The sequence below is a fragment of the Macrosteles quadrilineatus genome, unplaced genomic scaffold, assembly GCF_028750875.1.
Source record: "Macrosteles quadrilineatus isolate MER2022 unplaced genomic scaffold, UCM_ALF_1.0 Scaffold_1__1_contigs__length_201487025, whole genome shotgun sequence".
Taxonomy (NCBI): Eukaryota; Metazoa; Arthropoda; class Insecta; order Hemiptera; family Cicadellidae; genus Macrosteles; species Macrosteles quadrilineatus.
Window position 1 is genome coordinate 44328844 of NW_026542594.1, and position 24465 is coordinate 44353308.

At 37.5% G+C, this 24465-nt stretch overlaps 1 protein-coding gene across 1 annotated transcript in view; it reads left to right on the forward strand.

Annotated features, from left to right (window-relative positions):
* The window catches only part of LOC128982865 (pre-mRNA-processing factor 19), a 73301-nt gene that overhangs the window by 23163 nt on the left and 25673 nt on the right, over positions 1–24465 (forward strand). Inside the window, exons 2-5 of the mRNA XM_054401912.1 lie at positions 4615–4764; positions 6506–6786; positions 9942–10136; positions 19292–19477. Coding sequence (XP_054257887.1) covers positions 4615–4764; positions 6506–6786; positions 9942–10136; positions 19292–19477 — 812 coding nt within the window. The remainder of the gene's footprint in view (positions 1–4614; positions 4765–6505; positions 6787–9941; positions 10137–19291; positions 19478–24465) is intronic.

The window sequence follows — 24465 nt, forward strand, 5'->3', positions numbered from 1 at the left end:
ATAATGGGGTGGGGGGTTTGTTATATAGTATGTATATCAACCACATGCTTAATAATTATTAAATATTCTATGTTGGCAATAAGTAAATATCAATCATATATTATTATTAATCATTAGAGTGTTAAATAAGTTATCAACAACATTAGACATTTTGTATCAAACAATTATGTATTGTAAAATAAATCTTTCCAAATGAAGCAACCTTTTCAATTATAAAGTCTTCTAAATACGCGTGCATAAACAAGGCCACGACATGTTATATCAAGGGAAAGACGTAGACAATTTGTTAAGTAGAGGTTAAATTCGCTATGTTGAGGTTCAGACAATGATAAATTTGTTATATTGAGGTGTCTTATTTTAGCCGAAATCACAACAAATTCGTTAAATCAAGGTCGTTGTTATGGTTTGTTCGTTATGTAGAGGTAAAATATACATTTTGTCTTATGGAGGGTTCTAGGGGATAAAAAAAATTTGTTATATCAAGGAATTCGTTATATTGAGGTTCGTTATATCAAGGTTAGACTGTATAAGTTATGAATTTGAACGGATGGTGTTTTTGTTAGTGTAGGAGAACCGGCAACTGGTCTTATCGAACTTGTAAATTCAGGTGCCATACAAGTGTCGAGGCCAATGGAGAAGACTACCTGGCATTTCAGCCAATTCTCCCTGACAGTACCAGACTGGGTATTTAGACCGGGAGGAAGGGGTGGTGGAATAGAGAGGGGAGAGAGAGTGAGGATGGCGGAGATGGTGTAAGTGAGCTGATGCGAGGGAGAAGAACAAACGATCCGAATTGAATACGCCGTGGGATGTATTGAGAATTAAAAGGACTATGAGTAGACGTAAAGAAGTTGCTAAACAGAATTGCCAAGATAGAATCTATTGTTATCTATTGGTAATAGGGCAGTCAATACTAAAAATAATGTAGCATCCTAATTTTAAGATACTTTACTATAGACTAGCTGTTTGCCCGTTCTACGTACGGGAATCTTGTAGTAAGTTAAAACCTTATATTCAGAACAGGAGTTGGTTTGCATATTTAGTGTGCATTTTTCCAGATATGATGGGAAAACTATAACTGTTTAGGAATACATATAGCCTAAACCTTCTCAAATACAATATCTGACAGTTTCAAAGCCAAAATGAATGCTTCGCAATTAAATGTCACCCGATCGTGTTAGTCCATATTTTATATCTAACGATGAAAGGAATTGCTTTACAGTATAGATCTATGAGGCATAGCCCTAAGGTAGGCCTGTAATAGAAAGTTACTTTTCACACTGGTTAAAAGTAGTTAAAACACTACCTCAACCTCACTACTGCACACTTTATTCGGGTTGAAATTTTTATTAACAATGGTGGTTTTGTCTTTTCCACGAAAAATAAGGACATTAATGCGTTACCAATAGACATACACACACAAATACAGAATTGAGTCCACACAACTTTTTGGAGTCCAGACAGAAAACGCTAAAAATTATACAGTAAGACATCAATTAAATTTAATAAGCAATAAGGTGCAGTGTTTATAAATAAATAGTGAAAATAGTGATGTGTTTGTATGTAAAAATTATTCTTACCGGTACTGCTACCACCGGTTCTAAGGAAAAGTAGCAGTACCGGTACCAAAAACCAACGTTTACATTTGAGAAAAGAACTGTAGTAGGTACTTACGACAAATTCAAACTGTCCTTCTAATCAAACTGTATTATAGGTGTTAATCAGTTGGCAATTACCATAAATGAATACACACAGGCCACAAAACATGTAACATGTAACGTAAACAACGTAAAGCTTTGAAAACTCACTATGGTTTGCTAAAAAAAACTTTCACTTGATGTGGTGCAGTACCGGTACCAAAGTTATTAATCTCCTTTGGTTTTAATTTTTTTTTTTTTAGTTTTCGATAATCAAAGTTATTTCCTTAATAGCATTATTTGTAAGCAGCTTTTAATGTTAACATATTAATGACAGTTTGAAGAAACCACCTTTATCCAAACAAAGGTTTCTTAAGATTACGTAATCTCTAAACGATAATCGGTACATATATCTAGCAAACATTCGGAGGAAATGTGACAAAAAACGCACAAATCTGGGGTTTTGTACGTTTGTAGTTTTATTTCCTAAGTAGGAAAAGTACCGATATCGTTGTCGAAATGTAAGTAAGTAGAAACCAAAAGTGACACATTGGAAAAGCGAGTTTAGCTACATCTGTTAAGTTAAACCTCTGTTACGGTACGATCACAGCGAAATCAGAAAGATCTTCCAAGATCGCAGCAACATCCACGATCACCCACTGCAGTCTTGATTTTTTACTTTGCACTTTACACAACTGTCCTTTGAAGCGCCGTCAATGAGTGGAAACCTTTGCAAGCTACGGTATTGGTGATGATGATTAAAAAAAATGTAAGTTTCCTTGCACTAATACAACACTGATTCACGGTATTTTCCCTGGTTATCAAAACTCAAGAACAATCGTTGCACTTGCGATTAATTAAACCGGTTAAGTAAGGCACAACATTTTTAATCTCACTTGGTTTGGATGTGCTGACAAAACTTGATCGGAAATGGTTGCGGTATTTGTAAACAACTTTTAATGTAAACATATCGGTGACAGCTAGAAGTGAGAACTAATCCAAACAGCTGATCGTTATTTCATAAAATGTAATGTAATAGTAAACATTGGGAGAAAATTTTACAAAAATCTAACAAAATTGGGTTTTTGGTGGTTCGTTATTTTGTTTTCGAAGAAGCGAGGCCATGTTTTTATAGCCAAAGACACTCTCACCAATCCAGTTAATACAGAAATATGATTAAAACCTTGATAGGTACTCTAGTTTTCTAGGAGTAGGCCGCGTAAAATGACATTTTGGCGTTACAGACGGAGTCACAGAATGGACAGACAAACAGACATACAGACAGAAATTGAGATAAGACTCGTTTCGGCTTTCTTAGGCTATGAAACGTAAAAATAACCAAAAACCGCATGATTCTAAGCAATGTACAGACAAAACTGTAATTTTATTTATATAGATAGTGAACCTGGTATATAAATATTTATTTTCTGGTGAATTTTATTAATTAGTACAATTTACAATAATCACAGCTATGTTATTGGTTTTTATAGTGAAAAAAATAACCATGCACTTAAGGACTGAAAAGTATAAATTCTAGGTAAATAAACTAGGTTTTAGTTTTGACTATTATCCAATAGTCATTGGTTTCAGTTAAAAAAACTGAAACTGTTTGGTAATTTCCTGAGCTTCCACATATGCTCCAGTTTAAGATGGAAATAATTTGCTAATTTTTTAATCGTCTTAATGCTATTACTCTAATGATTCAAAGAATTAGCTGCACAGTTGTTTAACTAAGGATCTCAACAATAAGTATGCTATTCTTGTAAGGTCCTTATCCGATCCGTTGCCCTCTCAGTAACGGAAGCGTTTCCTCTCCAAATCCATCATCACTCACCTCCCCCTTGGCACCAATGTATCTTACCTCTCATACCCATGGACCAGGTATTTTTGTGGAAAGAGGTATTCTGGGGGGGGGGGGGGGATCCTAGTTGGTGTGCAAAATGAAGCCTAGTAAATTGTAAAAGGGTTCAGCTTAGGGTTAGGGTCGCTGGTTCTCTGTTTCCGTGTTTTTGGTCTCTCGGGACTAAAAACCTGAAAGTAAATCGATCCCGGGTACAGTTCTTACCTTGAGATCTACGGTACCTAATAGCTTATTCCCTTATTTGGGAAATTTGCTGAAAACAAACAAATATATGGGACATTTGCTAATAATTACAGTAGAACTCCGATTATCCGAATCAATAGGGACCAGACCCCATTCGGATAATCAAAAATTTGGATAATCGGAGTTTTACCGGAATTCCGGAAATTTTAAAGAAAAATCCTCATTTTTGGTACTAAGTGAACTTTAAATTAATAATAATTGAAATAAGAACATTTTTACAGTTTACAATGCTCATAGTACAAGTGCTCTATACATGTTATTAAGTCAATAGTGTTCCATCGAAATCCAAAATTACACATTGGCTAAATGTGTTTAATAACAATTCTTTGATATTTTGCAAAACTTATTACTGTAGCTTTACGTTATTAAAATTGTTGAAGCAAGCGATTCGGATATTTGGAGATTCAGTTAATTGGAGTTTGGATAATTGGAGTTCTACTGTAATTCAATTCTGGAACGGTTGACATTTTAAATCACTGGTTAAGAGGTATAAGTTAACTAAAAAAAATAAAAGTTTGTTTTAATTTAATTTCACAGTTTTTATGTTAGGCCTACTGTTGGAGTCTCTTAAGTCTTAGTCCCTAACATCTATGGACTTAAACTCTCACTCTTGGAAAATTAGTTAAGTGAGATAGGCTTATATCATCCCAAATAAACACAAATGAAGTTCCTGAGCATCCAGTTGTGTCTCCTGCCTCAGGCGCTATTTTTGTTAAACAGTAGTGTAAGCTAAACTAATATACATCGGCGTTTATATTTTACAGTCTCAAATGGAGTTCCTGAGCATCCAGCAGTGTATTCTGCAGCTGGTGCTATTTTTGTTGAACAGTAGTGTAAGCTAAACTAATATACATCGGCGTTTATATTTTACAGTTTCAAATGAAGTTCCTGAGCATCCAGTTGTGTCTCCTGCCTCAGGCGCTATTTTTGAGAAACGCTTGATTGAAAAATACATAATCGAAAATGGAGTGGATCCAATTTCTGGAAAGGAGCTTTCTATTGACCAGCTCATTGAAATCCGGAGTAAGTTGAATTCCTACAATATTTAATAGCCTACCTATAAGTTAGAGTCCTCCTTCAAACTAACTTATAACTCTTCTTTTACGTAATTTTAATTTTGGTATTTTTAGTTAAAAAGTGTGATTGTGGTTCTAGAAGCCAGTGTCCTATCCCCAATGACCTTATTGTCAAGGTTTGTTCCCTTTAGTGCATTCTCTAAACTATTATTTAAAATGCCCAGTCAGTAGATACATAGTTAAATATATATGTATCTATTATTTACATAGTTACATAAGAGCATCATAACTTAACATGAAAATAAATCAACATAAAAATACTAGGCAAATGTGAAACATTTATGGTAACTGATCAGTTAAGGAAACAGACGACTCTAATCTGTAGTTTGAGTTCAGACTATTGTGATATGTCGCTCTTCGTATGAAGAAAGAAAAACATCCTTGTACAGCCTGATGATGGCTCCACTTAGGAGCCGAAACTAGTTGTGTTTGCAACAAGATTGGATTGCCTAATAGCAGGTATTTGCACTTTTTTAATGTCAGTTGGTGAGTTAGTCACTCAGTTTGTAGTACGCCTGAGTACGATTCCATTGCAGGGATACATGGGTTCAAGTCTGGTGCTCTTGTATTGTACTGGCTTACCCTTATTATTATTATTATTATTTCTTTGTCATGAGAGCCGAAGCCCCCTGACTACATACCCGGTACCTATCGTGAGACATACCCGGGCCCCATGATGTAGGCCGAAGCTTACGCATCAACCTTTAGCACATCATGGGCGGATGACTTAAGGTCATCAGGCTCGCCGGCTGCCGAAGCAGACCCTTCGGAAAGAGGGTTGCCCCTCAATCCTAACCAGGGATTCCGGCTGCTTGTTTAAGCGTCACTCCACCTGGGTTCCGCCAGGTACAAAGCCCTAGAGGACCATAATGGAGCGCCCCGACGCATTTAGTGCAAGCAACACTCGGGACCTATCTAATCCCTGACAGGCAGAACCCGCCATCATAGCCAGAAGGAAGGGGACCGTCAGCGGAACCCCAACCTCCCATTTACACCACTACCCGATCGAGGCCTTACCCAGTTGCTGGGAAACCAGAGATAACCAGAGCGATAGATCCCCAGATACCCCTGGCGGGCTCGGACCCAGCACCCGATCTACTTCGTTTGCCCGTCAGACCCAACATCACTACCAGGCCATCAGGGTTTCCCAAAAGGAGGCAGGTATAGAAGTGGGACCCACCCGGATGAACCTATCCACCAGAGGTGGCGACACCCTTGACTCAATTGAGGTTCCGGGAAGAACCCCCCACACTCAAGATAACCATACCGTCCGTGCTCAGAGACAGAGATTGGTTTGCATAAGTGCCTACAAACCGTTACCCTCACACTGCGGAAAGTTACGTTTCCCTTGAGTGTCCCCGTGAGCTACGGGTACTTGCCCGTTTTCACCTCCAGGAAAGGCTACTTACTGAATGCTGGCCGCACACAACAAGCAGGCCGAAACCCAAAGAACCACAGACACAGGTAGGTTAGAGAATATGATGCACTTCCATCTCTCCTAGAGCTAAACACCCCTCCATCCTGGATGAAGGAATGTCACTGGGACCCAATGCCCAGTCGTCCATGTCTGTGGCCTACTTGAAAATGCCGATACCAACACCGAGCAGTTACCTCCCCTTTGGGGGCTTACCCTTAGCACTATTTTATATGTTCTTCGCACAATACAGTATATATTTTTTGTGTTTCAGCAACACCGGTGGTGAAACCTAAACCTCCGTCAGCCACCTCCATCCCTGCGATCCTCAAGACACTGCAAGACGAGTGGGACGCCGTGATGCTGCACAGCTTCACACAACGGCAGCAGCTACAGACAGCTAGACAAGAGCTGAGTCACGCGTTGTATCAGCATGATGCAGCGTGTCGAGTCATCGGACGTCTCACCAAGGAAGTGACTGCCGCACGTGAGGCTCTGGCCACGCTCAAACCTCAAGCCGGCATTGCTCAGCCCACCACAGGAGTACCTCAGCCGGTCAGTATTTGGCCCATACACTTGTTACGGCATTGCAACTTACAGAATGGAACATTTGCATGTTTTGTGGAAAGCCAAAGAGGAATATGGTAAATAATACCTTATAGCAAATTTCCCTACAGGGAAGAAGCTATTACCATAGGGGGCACAAAAAACCTAAACCCAGGACTGATTTACTTTTTTATTTTATGTCCCCAGAAGGCAAAAACACTACTGTATTTGTTCAAATTTATATATATGTATATATAGGCCTGTATATTTTTTCTTCAGGATTCTTTGAGAACAAAATGAATGAAACATGAACACATTCACATTCATGCCGAATTTCATAAAAATTGGACCAAAATTCCTCAAGTTATTAAGTGCTAACGGACACACAGGGTGACATACAGGGTGACCATTATGTCTTAGGACAACTTTATAACTTTTAAACGACAAACGATATCACAACCACATTTGGTATACCGTTACGGGAAATTGTAAGTTATTTTTCTGTGTACATGGTGGTCGGATATCACCTTTGGGGGACGGCCCGTCGGGGGTCAGAAGAAAATCTTTAATGACAGCCTATGTTGAGTTGTACATCATTTTAAAGGTCTACTTCAACTGAAAACAATGCCGCAAACCGGACTTCAAAAGGTTGATCCAGTCGGAAGAAATCAGTATCAGCACAAAAAACCTAAACCCAGGACTGATTTACTTTTTTATTTTATGTCCCCAGAAGGCAAAAACACTACTGTATTTGTTCAAATTTATATATATGTATAGATAGGCCTGTATATTTTTTCTTCAGGATTCTTTGAGAACAAAATGAATGAAACATGAACACATTCACATTCATGCCGAATTTCATAAAAATTGGACCAAAATTCCTCAAGTTATTAAGTGCTAACGGACACACAGGGTGACATACAGGGTGACCATTACGTCTTAGGACGACTTTATAACTTTTAAACGACAAACGATATCACAACCACATTTGGTATACTGTTACGGGAAATTGTTAGTTATTTTTCTGTGTACATGGTGGTCGGATATCACCTTTGGGGGACGGCCCGTCGGGGGTCAGAAGAAAATCTTTAATGACAGCCTATGTTAAGTTGTACATCATTTTAAAGGTCTACTTCAACTGAAAACAATGCCGCAAACCGGACTTCAAAAGGTTGATCCAGTCGGAAGAAATCATGTTTCAAAGTTTAAAAATGAAATATACCATTATTACGTAAGAAATGATCTTACTCTTTCCTTTCAGCCGTCTGACAATGTGCGAAGTGTAATCAGGAAAACCTGCTGTATTAAGAAGTACAATGAAAAGTGAAAGCAGTGCCTCTAGGACAGGGTTTCCCATCCACTGAACTTCCCCCTTAATGGCTTTTATCCGTCTAACAGTTCACTTATCAGTACCACTCAAGCTACAGTAGTTTTTGCAGCCATATCCTGTTACTTATAAGATTATAAGTTGTAAAAGATGCTGCTTAGTGAGTGTGAAAGAATTACACTCTTAATGATGCGCGGCTGGGGTGATAATGCAAGACCGTTTGCAGAAGTCACACAATTATTCAATGCTACTTTTCCTGATAGAGCTCCTATTTCGAAATCCACAGCACAGTACATAGTTGCTCGCTTTGTAGACACTGGTACTGTTAAGGATCGTGCCAGATCTGGACGACCAAGTTCTGTGACAGACGAAGACGGCTCATTAGACATTCTTCAGTCTTTCGTTGAAAATCCAAAACAATCAGTTAGATCAGCAGCACAATCTCATGGAATAGGTTGTGAATCAGTTTGCAAAGTATTAAAGAAGTCTGGTTTCAAGGCATACCGGGTTACCCTGTTGCAGGTACTAACCGAAGATGATTTTGATCGCCGGATGGAATTCAGTGAAATTATGATAAATAGAATTGACCAAAGACAAATACTTTTGGACGATATTGTATTCTCAGATGAGTCGATTTTTATGTTGAATGGCCATGTTAACAGGCATAACTGCCGGTATTGGGATAATGTTAACCCACACTGGATGAGTGAGTGTCACACACAACACCCTCAAAAAGTAAACGTATGGGCAGGTATCGTACGTAATTCAATTATAGGACCATTTTTCATCGATGGAAATTTAAATGCCAACAAGTATCAGGATATGCTCCAAAATGAGATTGTTCCTGCTTTACAAGCTACTCTGGGCGCTGACTTCCAATCATGTTTTTTCCAACAAGACGGAGCACCGCCACACTATGGGGTTCAGGTAAGGCAATACTTAGATGCAGTATTCCCACACTGGTGGATTATAAGACGAGGTGCAATTGAGTGGCCGGCTCGTTCCCCTGACCTAACTCCACTTGACTACTTCTTATGGGGCTATATCAAGAACAAAGTGAATCGAACTCAGCCTACAGATCTGAACGAACTGAGACATAGGATATCACATGAAGCTCAAGCTATTCCACGAGAATACATACAAAATGCAATAGCCGCCTTTTATAACCGGTTAGCATATTGCCAGACGACCGATGGTGGACATTTTGAACACCTACTTTAAAAGACTTTCTGTATGTATTACCCTTAACTTCTATTAGCTACAGTAATAATGGTATTAAACATTTTTTAAACTTTTAAACGCGATTTCTTCCGACTGGATCAACCTTTTGAAGTCCGGTTTGCGGCATTGTTTTCAGTTGAAGTAGACCTTTAAAATGATGTACAACTCAACATAGGCTGTCATTAAAGATTTTCTTCTGACCCCCGACGGGCCGTCCCCAAAGGTGATATCCGACCACCATGTACACAGAAAAATAGCTTACAATTTCCAGTAACGGTATACCAAATGTGGTTGTGATATCATTTGTCGTTTAAAAGTTATAAAGTCGTCCTAAGACGTAATGGTCACCCTGTATATTTATTTATTTATGAATTTGGGCAGATTGTGTTTTTGGCCTCTAGGGACATCAAAATAAAAAAGTGAGTGTGTCCCAGGTCCAGGTCTTACCATGAGACCTACGATAACACCTTTTTCTCTAAAATGGGAAATTTAGTCAAATGCATCTTTCTTAATTCTATAGGTACTCATCCTTCACTCATATTCGGTTTTAAATAAGACCTTAAGTCTTAATCAGTAGTTACGTCATGAACAGGTGTTTACATTTTGAACTTTTCAGGCGATTGCTGTGGAAGCTGCTGGTGTTGCTGCTCAGCCTACAGAACAGGCTGGCATGACACCTGAGGTCATCCAGAAGCTGCAAGATAAAGCTACAGTCCTCACCCAGGAACGGAAGAAGAGAGGTCGGACTGTGCCTGAGGACTTGGTCACACAGGAGACTGTCCGCAACTTTCACACTCTTGCCTCCCATCCGGTAACTCACTGGCTGCTGTGCTTGTTGTAATTCTGTTTTGAATTCCACATTAATGTCCTTAAATACTGGCGTTAGCCTAATTGAGGTTTTAAAAATGTCTATTCCTTAAGTGTTCACTTTCTAAATAAAATTAGAAATTTCCTTAAACCAAAGTTACATTAGGCCCACTAACACCTGTTGTTAAAGTAGTGATGAGGTAGAAAGTTTTAAATTTTAACTTTCTCGATTCTACTTAGAACTTAGATATAAAAATGACCCCGCCGCTGCAAACCTTCCGACTTAACGAATTTTCATTTGTCTGAATTGATTTTCAATTAAATCTATTTAAATAACATTAGGTTTAACGAGTACCTAGGTTTGCTGCTACAGGGAAACTAATAAAGTGTGTTTTTTAGTAAGATATTAATAGCTTAGTGTAGACCATTGACTTTATATCTCTACACTAGACATCTTATAGAAACGGCCCAGCCATAGTGAGCGGATCTGAGCCAGAATCGGTGGTTCAAGTAGTTGGTCTGACCCTCCGAAAGACAGCGCAGCACTCGGTCTTAGTTCGCTTCTTCTCTACAAGATAGCGTTCTCTACGGCTCTCACTTCCCTCCCGTGACGTCAGCCGCTGCCACTGCCACTGCGCCCGTCCGCCGCCCGCCGGCGCCGTACACTGCATGGACATTCATTCATATCTCGTTCTTCACACCACACTTGGCACTTGCACTACCCATTAGCATAGATAAAACATACTCCCTTGTGTTGCTTAGTCTATGCCACTACAGTAGTTACTAGATCCGACTCCGATGCGAGTACTGAATGCAGCTGTGTGGCCACAACACGTCGTCGGAACAGAGGCGATATGTGATAAACTTTCCGTTGTTGGCATGCTTATTAATGCATTTTCCAGGAAAACATAGTCACTATATGAGTAGGGCCTACTTTATATTAAAGTTGTATTACTAGGTCTTAAGAAAAACATATATTTAGTTGTTGAGACAAGAATAAATATGAACATGAATAGCCTAAATTAATCGCCGAACGCATTGCCGTTCTTGAATAAATTCAATTCAAATGTACATGTATTCAGCTTAAATTGGGTTTTTTTTATAATTTCTATGAAATTATTAATACATATATATATTTGAATTTAGGTTAACGTAATAGGGCTGCTGATAATATATTAAATTACGGTAGTAAAAGTACAACAGAGAACCCTAAAAATTATATTTCTAGTAGATATATATATTCCAGTTAGTTATATAGATATATATAGTACAGGGTCTTTTTAAAAGAATGCCGGGATTTTAAATGATAATTGCTTGGGTAATATTGTATTAGAGGTGGCTATGGTAATATTCAAGGCAACTAAACGTTTTATACGTAATATTGAAACTAAAATAACTTGTTTCCCCTGTAGCAAGGGAGGAAATTTTTACCTTGACATGCGCAAAACAGGTGCGCAGTGGTAGGCCAATATTGTGACCCATACGCCAGTCGCTAGTATGACGTTTACGGCACAGCAGAAGATACAAATTGTAATCTGAGGTTCGCATGGTTTATATTCATTGCTAAATTAAACTAAATTAAATCTACTTGATGATAAAAAAAAATCGAAGCTGGTTTAATGGTTTAATCTTTTAAAAAACACCCTGCATCTATATATTTAATACACAGTTGTACAGTAGAGTCCCGCAAACTCGGCGTAATGTGGACTGGAAGGATGCCGAGTTTGTGAAATGCCGGGTTATCAGAAACAAGGGTTTAAAATAAGAAAAATACAATTTTTTAAGCTTTTTAACCGCCTTTTTTATTTATATTTATAATACAAGTCAGTATTTAAGTCATCAGATATAGTACAACAATTCCTTGGTATGAGTTGCGAATGATTTGCTTGAGCTGGCTTGAGTCCATTTTTAACACGGACTCAAAAAATCACTAATTTTCTAAGCCAGGTGATGGCCGAGTTATCCAGACTGCCGGGTTATCGAGAGCCGAGTTTGCGGGACTCTACTGTAACACTGTTTTCTCAGTAATTACTGGACCGATCTACAAGATTTATGTCTCAAATTAAAGGGGATAGTGTGTAGATTTGCCGAACTTCCTTAGAATTTACGTTTTTTCTAAGGGCTACGACCTACAGCTCTTTAAAGGTCGAGTCAATAAATTCTTATTGAAGAATATATTACACAGTTTATAAATTATTCGTCAGCTGTTTAATGTTTGTCAGACATTTGTTATTATTTTTATAACCTCACTTTCAGTATGCAGTTATTAAGCTTGGAGTTTCTGTTTATAAACACACGATTTTGATCAAGGAAAGTGTATTCGTTAACTTATTTTTGAAATGTTTTAGTTTTCCTGCAAAGTGATCTGAAGGAAAGTGGTAATTGAGTTTAAGTTTGAGTATGGGATGTGAAATAATACCCATAGTAGGGAACGGAAACTTATTGTTTTGATCAATATAATTTATTCTCTACGGCCACCAGAATAATCATGGGGAAATCCGCTTGCAAGTTGTACATATAATTGCTAATGAGTGGGAAACATACAAACATTTTATAGTAGGTGACGAATCTTACTCAAGATCAGTGTTAGACGTTCAGTGGTACCAAACTTTACCTTTTCGAGATGGCGAGTACGCTGGGATACGTGGAACTACAATATATCAGTGATTTTTTTTCAAGTACACAGGGAAGCTGCTTGAGAAACTGTAACTTACCATTCGGTTCTGGCGAAGAAGTATGTGACTTGATGTTTAATGGCAATGTTGACTCGGGTCATTATAGCTTTATAAAACTTTATCATTAACCCCAGGATGTGAAAAGTACAAAAATAAAAAGAAAAGGTAATCAATAACCGGGTGTAAAGAGACATACAGAACGAAAAAAACATGTAGAGAACCATCGAACTAAAAAGGTAAAGAGCAGTGATGGTGTTAAATGTGCTCTGAATGTCCCTTCTAAAAATACCAATTTTTTTGAATTGGGGTCGTTAGATTGGATTTGTCAGTACTGCAAATCTATGAATTTTGAGTCAGAACAGACTAACTGGGACACAAAAATATTTTTTCCTTATGTTGTCACAAGGAGAAGGTAAAATGTGAACTCCTTATCAACATTTTGAGTTTATGGAAAATCTTATCATCAGCGACTATAAAAAAAGTATTAAGGGTCAAAAGAGACAAAAATCTATTTGAGTAAAACAAATCTGCATTTGAAATGGCCAGTTCTAAGTCTCACTTGAATCAAAATCTTTCTGGTAGTGGTAGTCTACATAGTTTTTAAATCCACGACTCCTTTTCCATCAAATTGGACCGTTAATACCCTCTAACATTGAACAAAGTATGCCCAACTTTATATATACGACGTAAACACAGCTTTTACTCACAGTATGGGTCAAAGATTCGTGAAATGCGACCAACTGCTGATGCGTGATCACAGAGCAAAGAGGTGCGTGATTTACATGTAGGCTAAGTGACCATCTTCATTCCATACAACAAATGTAATGAAAAAAAACCCACGAATATAGGAATATACTTGAGCAAATTATCTAAATAGCATAAATAGCTGCTTATTAGGTTATCAGCATTGCCCAGTTCGTATAATATTTATTTTTCAAATGAAACTTGAATTACTGTAATATAAAATATTCATTTGGTTAAAGTAATATATCGGTTTGATTAACATAAAATAGTTTATACAGGCAAACCATCAGTTCTATTTCATGTAAAAAATTAAACAACCCCGAAATAAAATACAAAGATAAACAGTATTTGTTAATTATTATTTCTTTTATTGCTGACAATATTCCCGTGGCGGAGCACGGGCGGTTAACTAGTATTAATTTAATGTACAGTAATAATATCATGCATCATATAGGCCTACTCATACTAATGATAATAATAATTAAGAACTTAAGAACTATATTTAATGTTATATCATTGACTAATGGGTTGTATTAATAGTCAAAGGTTATATACCTATTACGAAATATTATTCATACCTTAATTTTCCCATTTTTGGTGAAGAAGATTCAAAATAAGACAGCTCAAAAGGTTTGTTAAGCTTGATTTATTATTACTCTTGATATCTTGTATTAATACTTTTTTTAATACGATCGGGTAAAATTTGTTTAAACTCCTATTTTTATGTAACAGAATACTGAAATGCAATCTAAATGAAAAAAGTGAACAATTAGTCACTTATAATTATGATGTTCTTTGTATCCGAAATATATTGTATTAGGCCTAGTATTTTTAATTGTTTAAAGGGATTGCTTCAAAAACCGAACTGTTATGAAACCAAACAAATTATGAATGTGAAAGCATGTTCTTACATATTTTTACATCTACATCAAACGTTTACGTCTTGCTTTCATTACAGAAGACTCTTCTATCAACTGTTCAAATGCAAAGTCTTCACAATTAAGGATCTCGGGTTCAATATTAAGAATAGCTAGGGAATTTAACTTGTTTTCCTTTAGGGTAGAACGCAGATAAGACTTGATCCTCTTTAATGAAGAAAATGATCTTTCTGCAGAACAGTTGATAACTGCAGTAGACAAATACATCCTAAGAGCTATATCCACATTAGGAAATGTATCCTCCAATGTTTCTTCTCTGAGAAACTTGCTCATTGAGAGAGGTGTGCATGTGACGTTATTGCACTTTATAAATTTAGAAAAATGCACACACTCACTCCCAAATGTTGACTCAAGGTCGGTATCGTAAATGTCTTGGAGTTTTGTTGCTTTTTCTAAAATTACTGATGGTTGTGTATCTGAAAGTGATGTGAGTCATCTTCACCGATCGATAATCACCTGGCGCCCGCCGCAACGCACGCCGCCCGTCACGTTACCCGCTGCCTGCCGCGGCCAGGGCGCCAGCCGTTGAGGGGCGCCCCTCAACGGCTGGCGCCCCTAGGCACGTGCCTAGTGTGCCTATGGTAAATCCGCCACTGCCCAACTTGAAAAATAGTCTCAAGGCCAAGAGTTTTGACATGCGCATGCGCCGTAGAGGTTAAGGTTCTTCGCCCCCGCCAAAACTGTTTCGCGCGTTATCCTATTGCGATTCCTGTTCTCAAAATTAAATTTAAATAAATATATAATTTTGCCAAAATATTATAAGATACAACATTTTGAAACGACAAAATATATTTGGCTTGATAAAAGGTTTAATGTTAGCGAACATGTTTCAACATTCAATAAATATACAAACATCCCTGTGTGTTCTTTATGGCCATCAAGTGTTGTCCTTGAAGGCAGTTTTTAATTACTGTTCCAGTATTATTTTTACTATTCGTATTTTACGAACTGTGTGCTAATAGCGGGTTTCGATTGTTATAAACTAGAAACACTGAAAGAGTCACTACTGAACCATTATCAAAAGATAGAGCCAATAGAAAAAAATCAGATTTTGATTTATCTGGTTGAGACTCAGCAGAACTCACCATTACAAATTGTATATACTTGTATGATCTTACATTATTTAAATAGTTTTTAGAAATTGTGTTTGTTTCTTTTACATTGGATGTAGCCATACATCTCACACATAAGCTCATACATAGCTTATACATAAAGAGAAAACAGACTTACAACTGTGTATTAAATATATAGGTAGTTGATAAGATTTTCCAAGAGCTCAGAATGTTGATAAAGAGCTAATTTAACCTTCCCTTGGGACAACATGAGGACAATGTATTTGTGCCCCTGTTATCTGTCTCGAAATTCATAGATTTGCAGTAGGCCTATTGACAAAGGACAAATCCAATTAAACGATCACAGTTCAAAAGTCAGTGTTTTTGTAGGTACTCCCAGAGCACATTTAACACCATCACTGTCCTTTACTTTTTTTAACTCGATGGTTCTGTTATAAAAGTAATAACAAATATCTCACATCTGACAAATGGTTTATAATTACAGTAGACCCCCTCTTAACCGACCCTAATGGGACCGGACCTAGGTCGGATAACTCAAAAGGTCGGATAAAACGGGCAATCCCTAAAATCATAACATAATGAAGTGCTATTCATTTGGAATTATATAATCATTATTTTGAAGTCATACTTGCATTATTTATAAAATAAACTACTCTTATCTCCTTTTTCATATTGATAGAAAAGTCACAAATAAACACAAAGCACAGTTAAGTCAAATAGGCCTACTTTCAGTGGAATATATTATTATAATACTAGGCAAGAGTCAATAAAATTCCTATTTTAATAACTTTAATACTGTAATGTATTAATTGATGCTTTCCAAATACATCGTAATACAGTACAGAACCTTTTGTCGACATTAAAGATACAAGCGACCATTTTGTTACAAAACAGTACGTTTATTTATAGCCTCTCACTGGAGGCTCCAGGCACAAAAACTATCTTGACCTTGGAGTTGTTAACCCCCTTTCCCTGCCTTCCTTACAAGTTGCGTTGTTTGTTTACTCCGGCGATAAGATAATCAGTTCTCAAAATCGTAACGCACTTTATGATGTTATAAACTTGCCGCACAGATAACAAATCAGATCAGATGGGCTCGAGCTACGAACGATGATGACAAACTGACAATAGGCTATGCTATATTTTTTGTGCTCAACACAAAATAGCTTATTGTTAGTCATATCCTGTGGAGATAAGCGTATGGTTCAGTTCTCATCGCCCAGCGTGGGAGCGGAAATGCCGAGATTCCTGGAAAGTGGCGGTTAAACCGAGCTGCTCTCAAATCAAGGTCGGTTAGTTAAAACAAACTGTATTATTTTACGATCGAAGGCGGATAATCCGATTATCGGTTAATACGAGGTCGGTTAAGAGGGGGTCTACTGTATAACTAATTTCATATTCTTCAATAAGAATTGTAATGACTCGCCCTTTGAAGACTAACGAATATACTGCACTAAGGAAATTCGGCAAATCTGCGCATTATTCCCTTTAATTTGACATATAAATCTTGCATATCGGTCCAGTAGTCACTGAGAAAACAGACTTACAACTGTGTATTAAATATGTAGATGTCCTATAAAGGTTTTTGCCATTTTAAAAGTACACACTAATTTCAGTATTTATTCTATTTATACAGTTACCAAGCTTATATTTGTAAATCAATTTGATTTTATCATTATTCTATTTACATCAAAACGGTTCTTCCTTAGCTTTTATAATAATGTATATAAACTACTTGGGAATTACATAGTGTAAAACTATAACCAATTAATTGTATTCTTAAAGAGGTAAGTTAGCATGTACAGTATGCGATCGAGCGACCACAATGCTTGGGCTCGGAGACACCGGCGGCGTGTTGCAAAGATAAGCACAGCGCATTCGCCGGGCCGTCTGTGGCTGGCAGTACGGAGAGAGGAGAGGAGAGGCAGTGGTTGTGGGGGAAGGGTTGTGGGGGGAGGTATATGCACGGGCACGTCGGTTACGTCATGCCACTGCGCGCGCAGCACTGGAGGTGGAGCCGGATCGAGTTTCAAGCCACGGCCGCTAGGAGCGACACTGCATGGAGGGTTTACTCTACTAGTTCGGCTGAAATCGTTGGCGACGGATTTTAGTACACGATAAGATGTCTAGTGTAGAGATATAAAGTCAATGGTGTAGACCCTCTCTAATCCGGCACTGCACCATTCCGGCACTTTAGTAATCCGGCGTCTTTTGACAGGCGAGGTTTTCCGCGATCGCGGCAAAATTCTGATTATCTCTCTCGGCCGTGTAGACATTATCACCCACTCCCGCGGTCACGGAAACGTCATCATCGTCTTTTGGGATAGCGACAAAATCATGAACATCTCCCGTGGCCATTTAGACGTCATAAACTACTCTTGCGGTCACGGAAACGTTATTGTCATCTTGCGTGATCGTGGCAAAATCATGAACATCTTCCGCGGTCATCGCGGCAAAAATTTTATCATCTCCCGCGGCCGTGTAATCATCCTGATTCACTCCCGCAGTCACGGAAACATCATCGTCGTCTTGTGCGATCGCGGCAAAGTCATGAACATCTCCCGCGGTCACGGTAACGTCATCGTCGTCATGCGCGATCGTGGCAAAATTATTAACATCTCCTGCGGACGTTTAAACGTTATCAATGACTCCTACGATTACGGAAACATCATCGTCGTCATGCCCTATTGCGGCAATAGCGGTTTCCGATTGTACGATCTTCGGAGATGTGTTTTAAGTGCATTTTAAGTGTTTTTATTGATAACATTCCAGTAATCCGGCATTTTCACTAATCCGGTAGTATCACGGTCCTATATCTGCCAGATTACTGAGAGTCTACTGTATAAAATAAATAAATTTGCCAAGTTTGATTAAAATATATACACAAGTGAGCAAACATTTTAAAATATTCTCCATCGTATATATTAAAACGTGAGTGGGGTTTTTTTTACTACACAATTCTGAACCAATCACTTGAAAGATTTTCATGATTTTTGTGTTGAAAGAAAGATAATTTTGAGAACTACGGAATGTTTAAGCAATAATTTCAATTTAAGGTTCCAGTTTTTTAGAAATTAAGTTTTAATTTTTAAAAAGTCTAGCAGCCGACAAGCCGACGCTAACACTCTAAACTAGCTTTTGGTATTATATAATTTGCCTAACATAACAGCTGTAAACACTTTGGTATGAAAAGACATATGTAGGGTTGAATTATTTAGGCCTATGTGTAATGCTATTATCATTTATACATTAAAATTCTTCGGTAAGAGGATGACAAATTGATTAAATATTCATAGTAAAATATTAGATGTTCAAATTATTTTTAAAGCAATTATTTTTAAGCTCCATAATTTAAAATAATCGGTTTGTTTTAGTGCAATATAATTTGTTTTAACTAACAGCTGGTTAAATATATTATAAATAATCTATAGAACTAAGAGGTTATTTTGTTTTATTATATTTAACTACCTCAATGAGGTTCATTAGGTTTTTTCTTTCAAAATTAGTTGGGTTTTAAAATCCAAATCACTTCTAGTCGCAAACTGATAAAAATCCATCTGGATTAAAAACGAAATGGAAATAGACAAATTATTTATTTATCTGACAATTTTGTTGTAAACGTCAAAAAACAACATGTCTCTTGCTAGAAAGTGCTGAATGAGTAGAATGAAATGTATTCATTATGTTTTTTCTGTACTAGCCTAACTTATTATCTTGCGCTGTTACAAGGGTCTTCATAGTGCTAGTATTCCTGGTATTCTCTCCCTTGACATTCATGGGGCGGACACGAGCAAAATTTTGACTGGAGGAAATGATCGGAATGCCACAGTCTTCAACAAGGACACAGAGCAAGTTGTAGCTATTCTGAAGGGTCATACGAAGAAAGTCACCAGAGTGGTGTACCACCCAGAAGAGGTCAGTTGATATGAATAATGAAAATAATTAATAATTTGGCAAAAAATGAGACAAACTTTTTAAAATATATCGTTTGGAAAACTTTAAACTGATTAAAATAAAAAATAATTATTTAAATCTTAGATTGAGATTTGTGTGAATCCTGCTACAGCTCTCCTTACCAAGGTTGAATGGATCAAAACAAAACTGCTTATGTTAATTTATTTCAAACTAGCTTGTACCCGCGGCTTCGCCTGCGATTGTATATGCCTAACCATAAATATCGTACAGCATAAGAAATAATGAGAGTATTGCCATAGATAAAACATACTCCCTTAGTAGATTTCTCAATCTTATGGAACAGCTGAAGACAATTTTATTGTTAGTTCTGTACGGTTTATGTAGAGGTTGTGTTTTGTTTACGATTTGTTTCCCGTTATTACAGTAATTTAAAACATCATTTAACCAAATAATACGATCTAATCATAAACAATATAACTTGTCCCTTAGTTATATAACCAAACAGTAAAGCACAAATCAAGAAATTAACCCTAAAATAACAGAAACAAAATTTTGTCGACACTAGCGCCCATTGTCACTGTACATGAACTAGACACGAAAAACGTGCTTCAAAATTAAGAATGGGATGAGAAGTCTTTTGTGTTGGTTAGTCTATGGTATTACAATCTAAACCAAAACAGGTGACACAACTGGATGCTTGAAGGTTTCCTAAATTTTGTTTCCTTGAACTTTTTCTTTTTATTCAGGTCTGTGTCTTTACTTCTACGGTTTTGCAAATAATTACTAGTGGTGGATTCGCCAACGACCACAAAAATAAGATATTATCATCTATTAATTAATACAAAACAACATGTTTAATCTCCAAATTAAAATTCATAGAACATAAAATCTTGAAACTGGAAATGCCGTGACAAATTTTTCTCCAAGGTTAAGTTCTTTCATAGCTGTATCGGCTCTTCTAATACATGTAGGGATTTTCCACCAGAATAGTACATTCCAGCAGGCTCATCTTTTCATTTTAAAGTTCTGCAGTTTATATGCCCATTAAATATTTTGAATAATTTGTGTTGTCTAAAGTATAATGTTGCATTCTATTCTAGTGCACCATTTTAAAACACACATCAAGTAGGCCTACCTACTGTATTTCTGTTGAATGCATGTCACCAATTATTAAATTTAAAACATAAACATAAATGTAAACAATCCTAATTTGATAATTCTCATTGTGTATCACAGCTTTTTGATGAAACTGTTTAAATTAGCTGTTGTCATTTAAATGCCAAAAAATTAATATTGCTGCACCCTGTTGGTAAACTTTAAAACTTTTTATTGCTATTTATAGAATTAACTTGTTAAGTTGAAACAACTGACAAAAGTCTTTAATTCCTTTTAAATATGAATACTAATAAGGTTAACATGGGAAACTACAGAGCCACTGGGGCAGAGCCTGAAAGGATTGTTGAGATAATAATAGTCCTATATGTAAATCGGGAATGTGAGCTATCATCATCCCAAATTTCAGATTAATCCGATTATCAGATTAATGTGTGATTGAACTTCAAACAAACAAACATACAAACTTTCACATTTATAATTTACTAGCAGAGTACCTGTCCTTCGTAAAGGGTTGGCGTATAGGTATAAAATGCTTATTGCAGTTATACTCGTGCTTTGCGTTTGCAATAATAATATATAATTTAATATCATAGAACTAACCTGTGTAGTTGAAACAGGTGACAAAATTATTTTATTCCTTTTAAATATGAATACCGTACTCATAAGGTTAACATGGGAAACTCCAGAGCCACTGGGGGGAGCCCGAAAGGTTTTCGAGATAAGAATGGGACTATATGTTAATTGGGAATGTGAGCTATCATCACACCAAATTCCAGGTCAATCCGACCAGTATTTTTCGTGTTTACTTGTCACAAACATCAATCCATCTAAACTTTCTCACTTATAATATTAGTAGGAAGTAGGATTTCAAATTTCAAATTAACTTTTTTTGGACATTTTGTTGTAGTTTTTAAATTTACATTTTGATTTTGTAATATTTTATGCACAGTAGAAATATTCTTAAACAAAAAATGGGAAAGATGTAGTTTTTGGTAGCCAACATTTTGGTTGAACATGAAGGCCCTTTATTCAGCATTATATAATGCAACTAAAGAACATGTTAATTAGGGATGGACGGGATTGAATTTTTGGTTCGGGACGGGACGGGACGGGATATTTATTTCCTTCCCGATTTTCGGGACGGGACGGGACGGGATTTTTTTCTATGCATAAAAAGAAAGTCTTAAGTATTGCAGTTACCAAAAAAGACATACGAAATCTATTTTTACCGTTTGTGGCACTGATCTATAAAAACCAAAAAATGGGTAACAATTTACAGGTACCTATAGAAACTTGTGACTCGTGGTCGAAATGACTCGCGGTCACGGGGTGATTGTCGGTATGACTCGTGGTCACGGTATGATCGTCGGTATGACTCACGGTCACGGCGCGATCGTCGGTATGACTCCGCGGTCACGGCGTGATTATCGGAATAACTCCGTGGTCACGGCGTGATCGTCGGTATGACTCCGCGGTCATGGCGCGATCGTCGGTATGACTCGTTGTCACGGCGCGATCAATGGTAGGACTCCGCGGTCACGGTGCGATCGTTGGTATGACTCGCGGTCACGGCGCGATCGTCAGCATGACTCCGCGGTCATGGCGCGATCGTCGGTATGACTCGTTGTCACGGCGCGATCGTCGGTAGGACTCCGCGGTCACGGCCGATCGTTGGTATGACTCGCGGTCACGGCGTGATCGTCGGTATAACTCGCGATCACGGCACGATCGTCAGCATGACTCCGCGGTCACGGCGTGATCGTCGGTATGACTCGTTGTCACGGCGCGATCGTCGGTAGGACTCCGCGGTCACGGCGCGATCGTTGGTATGACTCGCGGTCACGGCGTGATCGTTGGTATGACTCGCGATCACGGCGCAATCGTCGAAATGACTTCGTCTCCTGCGTTCGCGGACCTATCGCTCGCAATAGCGGCGTCATCGGCACTCGCGAAGCGGCAAAATCGCCGACGATCGGACCAAATCCCGTCCCGAAAAATTCCCGAATAAAATGTAATCCCGTCCCGATAATCGGGAATATTTTTTTCCCGAAAAATTCCCGAAATTTCGGGACCCGTCCATCCCTAATGTTAATGTTATATTACACTTTTATTATATTTGGAGGTTGTCTGTATATTAAGGATGGAGGTTTTTGGAGAAGATTCTGGTTAGGCTCGATGATTCTAAAATTTTGAAGCCTGATTTTAAAAGTTGGTTCAGAGATTAGACCAGGGTGGTAGGTGGTTATTAAATTTAGGTGTTGGTCTTGGTTGTTGATATTCTTCTCCCTTCTGGGGTTTTGTTGGATTGTGCTGCTTGTATTTGGGATTTGACAAGGTTTCTAGGGTAGCCTCGGTTTTAAAACACTTTCTGGAGCTGATTATTGTATGTTTTCTTTTTTTCTTGGTTGTAATTTAGGCGAGTCCACCTACAGATTAAGGGGGCATGGAGACTAGAATAGCACCATTTTATGCAAACTTGTATATGGGAAAATATGAAGAAAATTGTCTAAAACAACACAAAAAAGTACCCCTCTGTTGGTTCAGATACATAGATGAAATTTTTATAATTTGGACACATGGTAAAGATGATCAGCTAACATTACTTGAAAGCCTAAATTAATTTGGACCTTTAAGTTCACGTGGGATTTTTCAAACACATCAGTTAACTACTGAACCTAACAATTAACGTCTCCAACAACCAACTTAGCACTTCCATCTATATAAAACCAACCAACCATCATCAATATTTACATTTCTCAAGCTGCCTCCCTAATAACCCAAAGCGATTCATCCCCTACAGGCTGGCCTTAAGAAGGACTCGCCTGATTTCTGACCAAGAAAATAAAAATAAAAAACATACAATAACCAGCTCCAGAAAGCGTTTAAAACCAAGACTACCCTAGAAACCTTGTAAAATCCCAAATACAAGCAGCACAATCCAACAAAACCCCAGAAAAGAGAAGAACATCAACAATCAAGACCAACACCTAAATTTAATAACCACCTACCACCCTGGTCTAATCTCTGAACCATCTTTTAAAATCAGTCTTCAAAATTCTAGAATCATCGAGCCTAACCAGAATCTTCTTCAAAAACCTCCATCCCTAGTATAAAGACAACCTCCAAATCTTAAACTTACTTGTTCATCCCAATCTACCATAACACTTTTATTCTAATCTGAACTAACTTAAAGCTTAATACAGGACCTCACACCTAAAAGCTGAAGTAGGAAGGGAAAAATAAAATTATTGAGTTTTTTAAGATTTGAGTTTTTCAAGGTGTCATACCAAAAATGAAGATAATGAGGTGTTCGATTCTGTCAATGTTTTTACGTAGAGCTCAAGCTATTTGTAACCGTAGAAGCAAGATAAAATAATTTATTGGCAATACACAGTAGGACTACAGAAATTTGTTAATATGCAGCAATGGTAATTTATAATAAACGTAAATCTAACTTGTTGTACCTATATACACTTAGTTAACAACAAAAATGCAATAAATTAACAAAAGATCATTTACTGGTTGGTTTGAAATATTGTATGAAATACTAAACAACAATAATTTTATATTTATGTACAGTACTGTATATATTACTTATATAGCGATGGTGTAATTTAGTTTAAATGTCCCTAATTTTCTTACTTGCGTCTGTCAACGTCCATGACTCGATGTTTTTACATGATAAACAATTGTTGTTGGATTTAAAAAGCAATAGAATTCTAATCCTACCTATTTGGGATTTGATAACCAAGCAGAGTTAAGACAGAGTCCATTCTTCCATTCTGCCTGACAGGGACGGCCCTTGAGGGAACCATCCCTCCATTTGCCCCTAAGAGAGGAAAGAAACCATACAAACTTCCCTCAGAATGGCC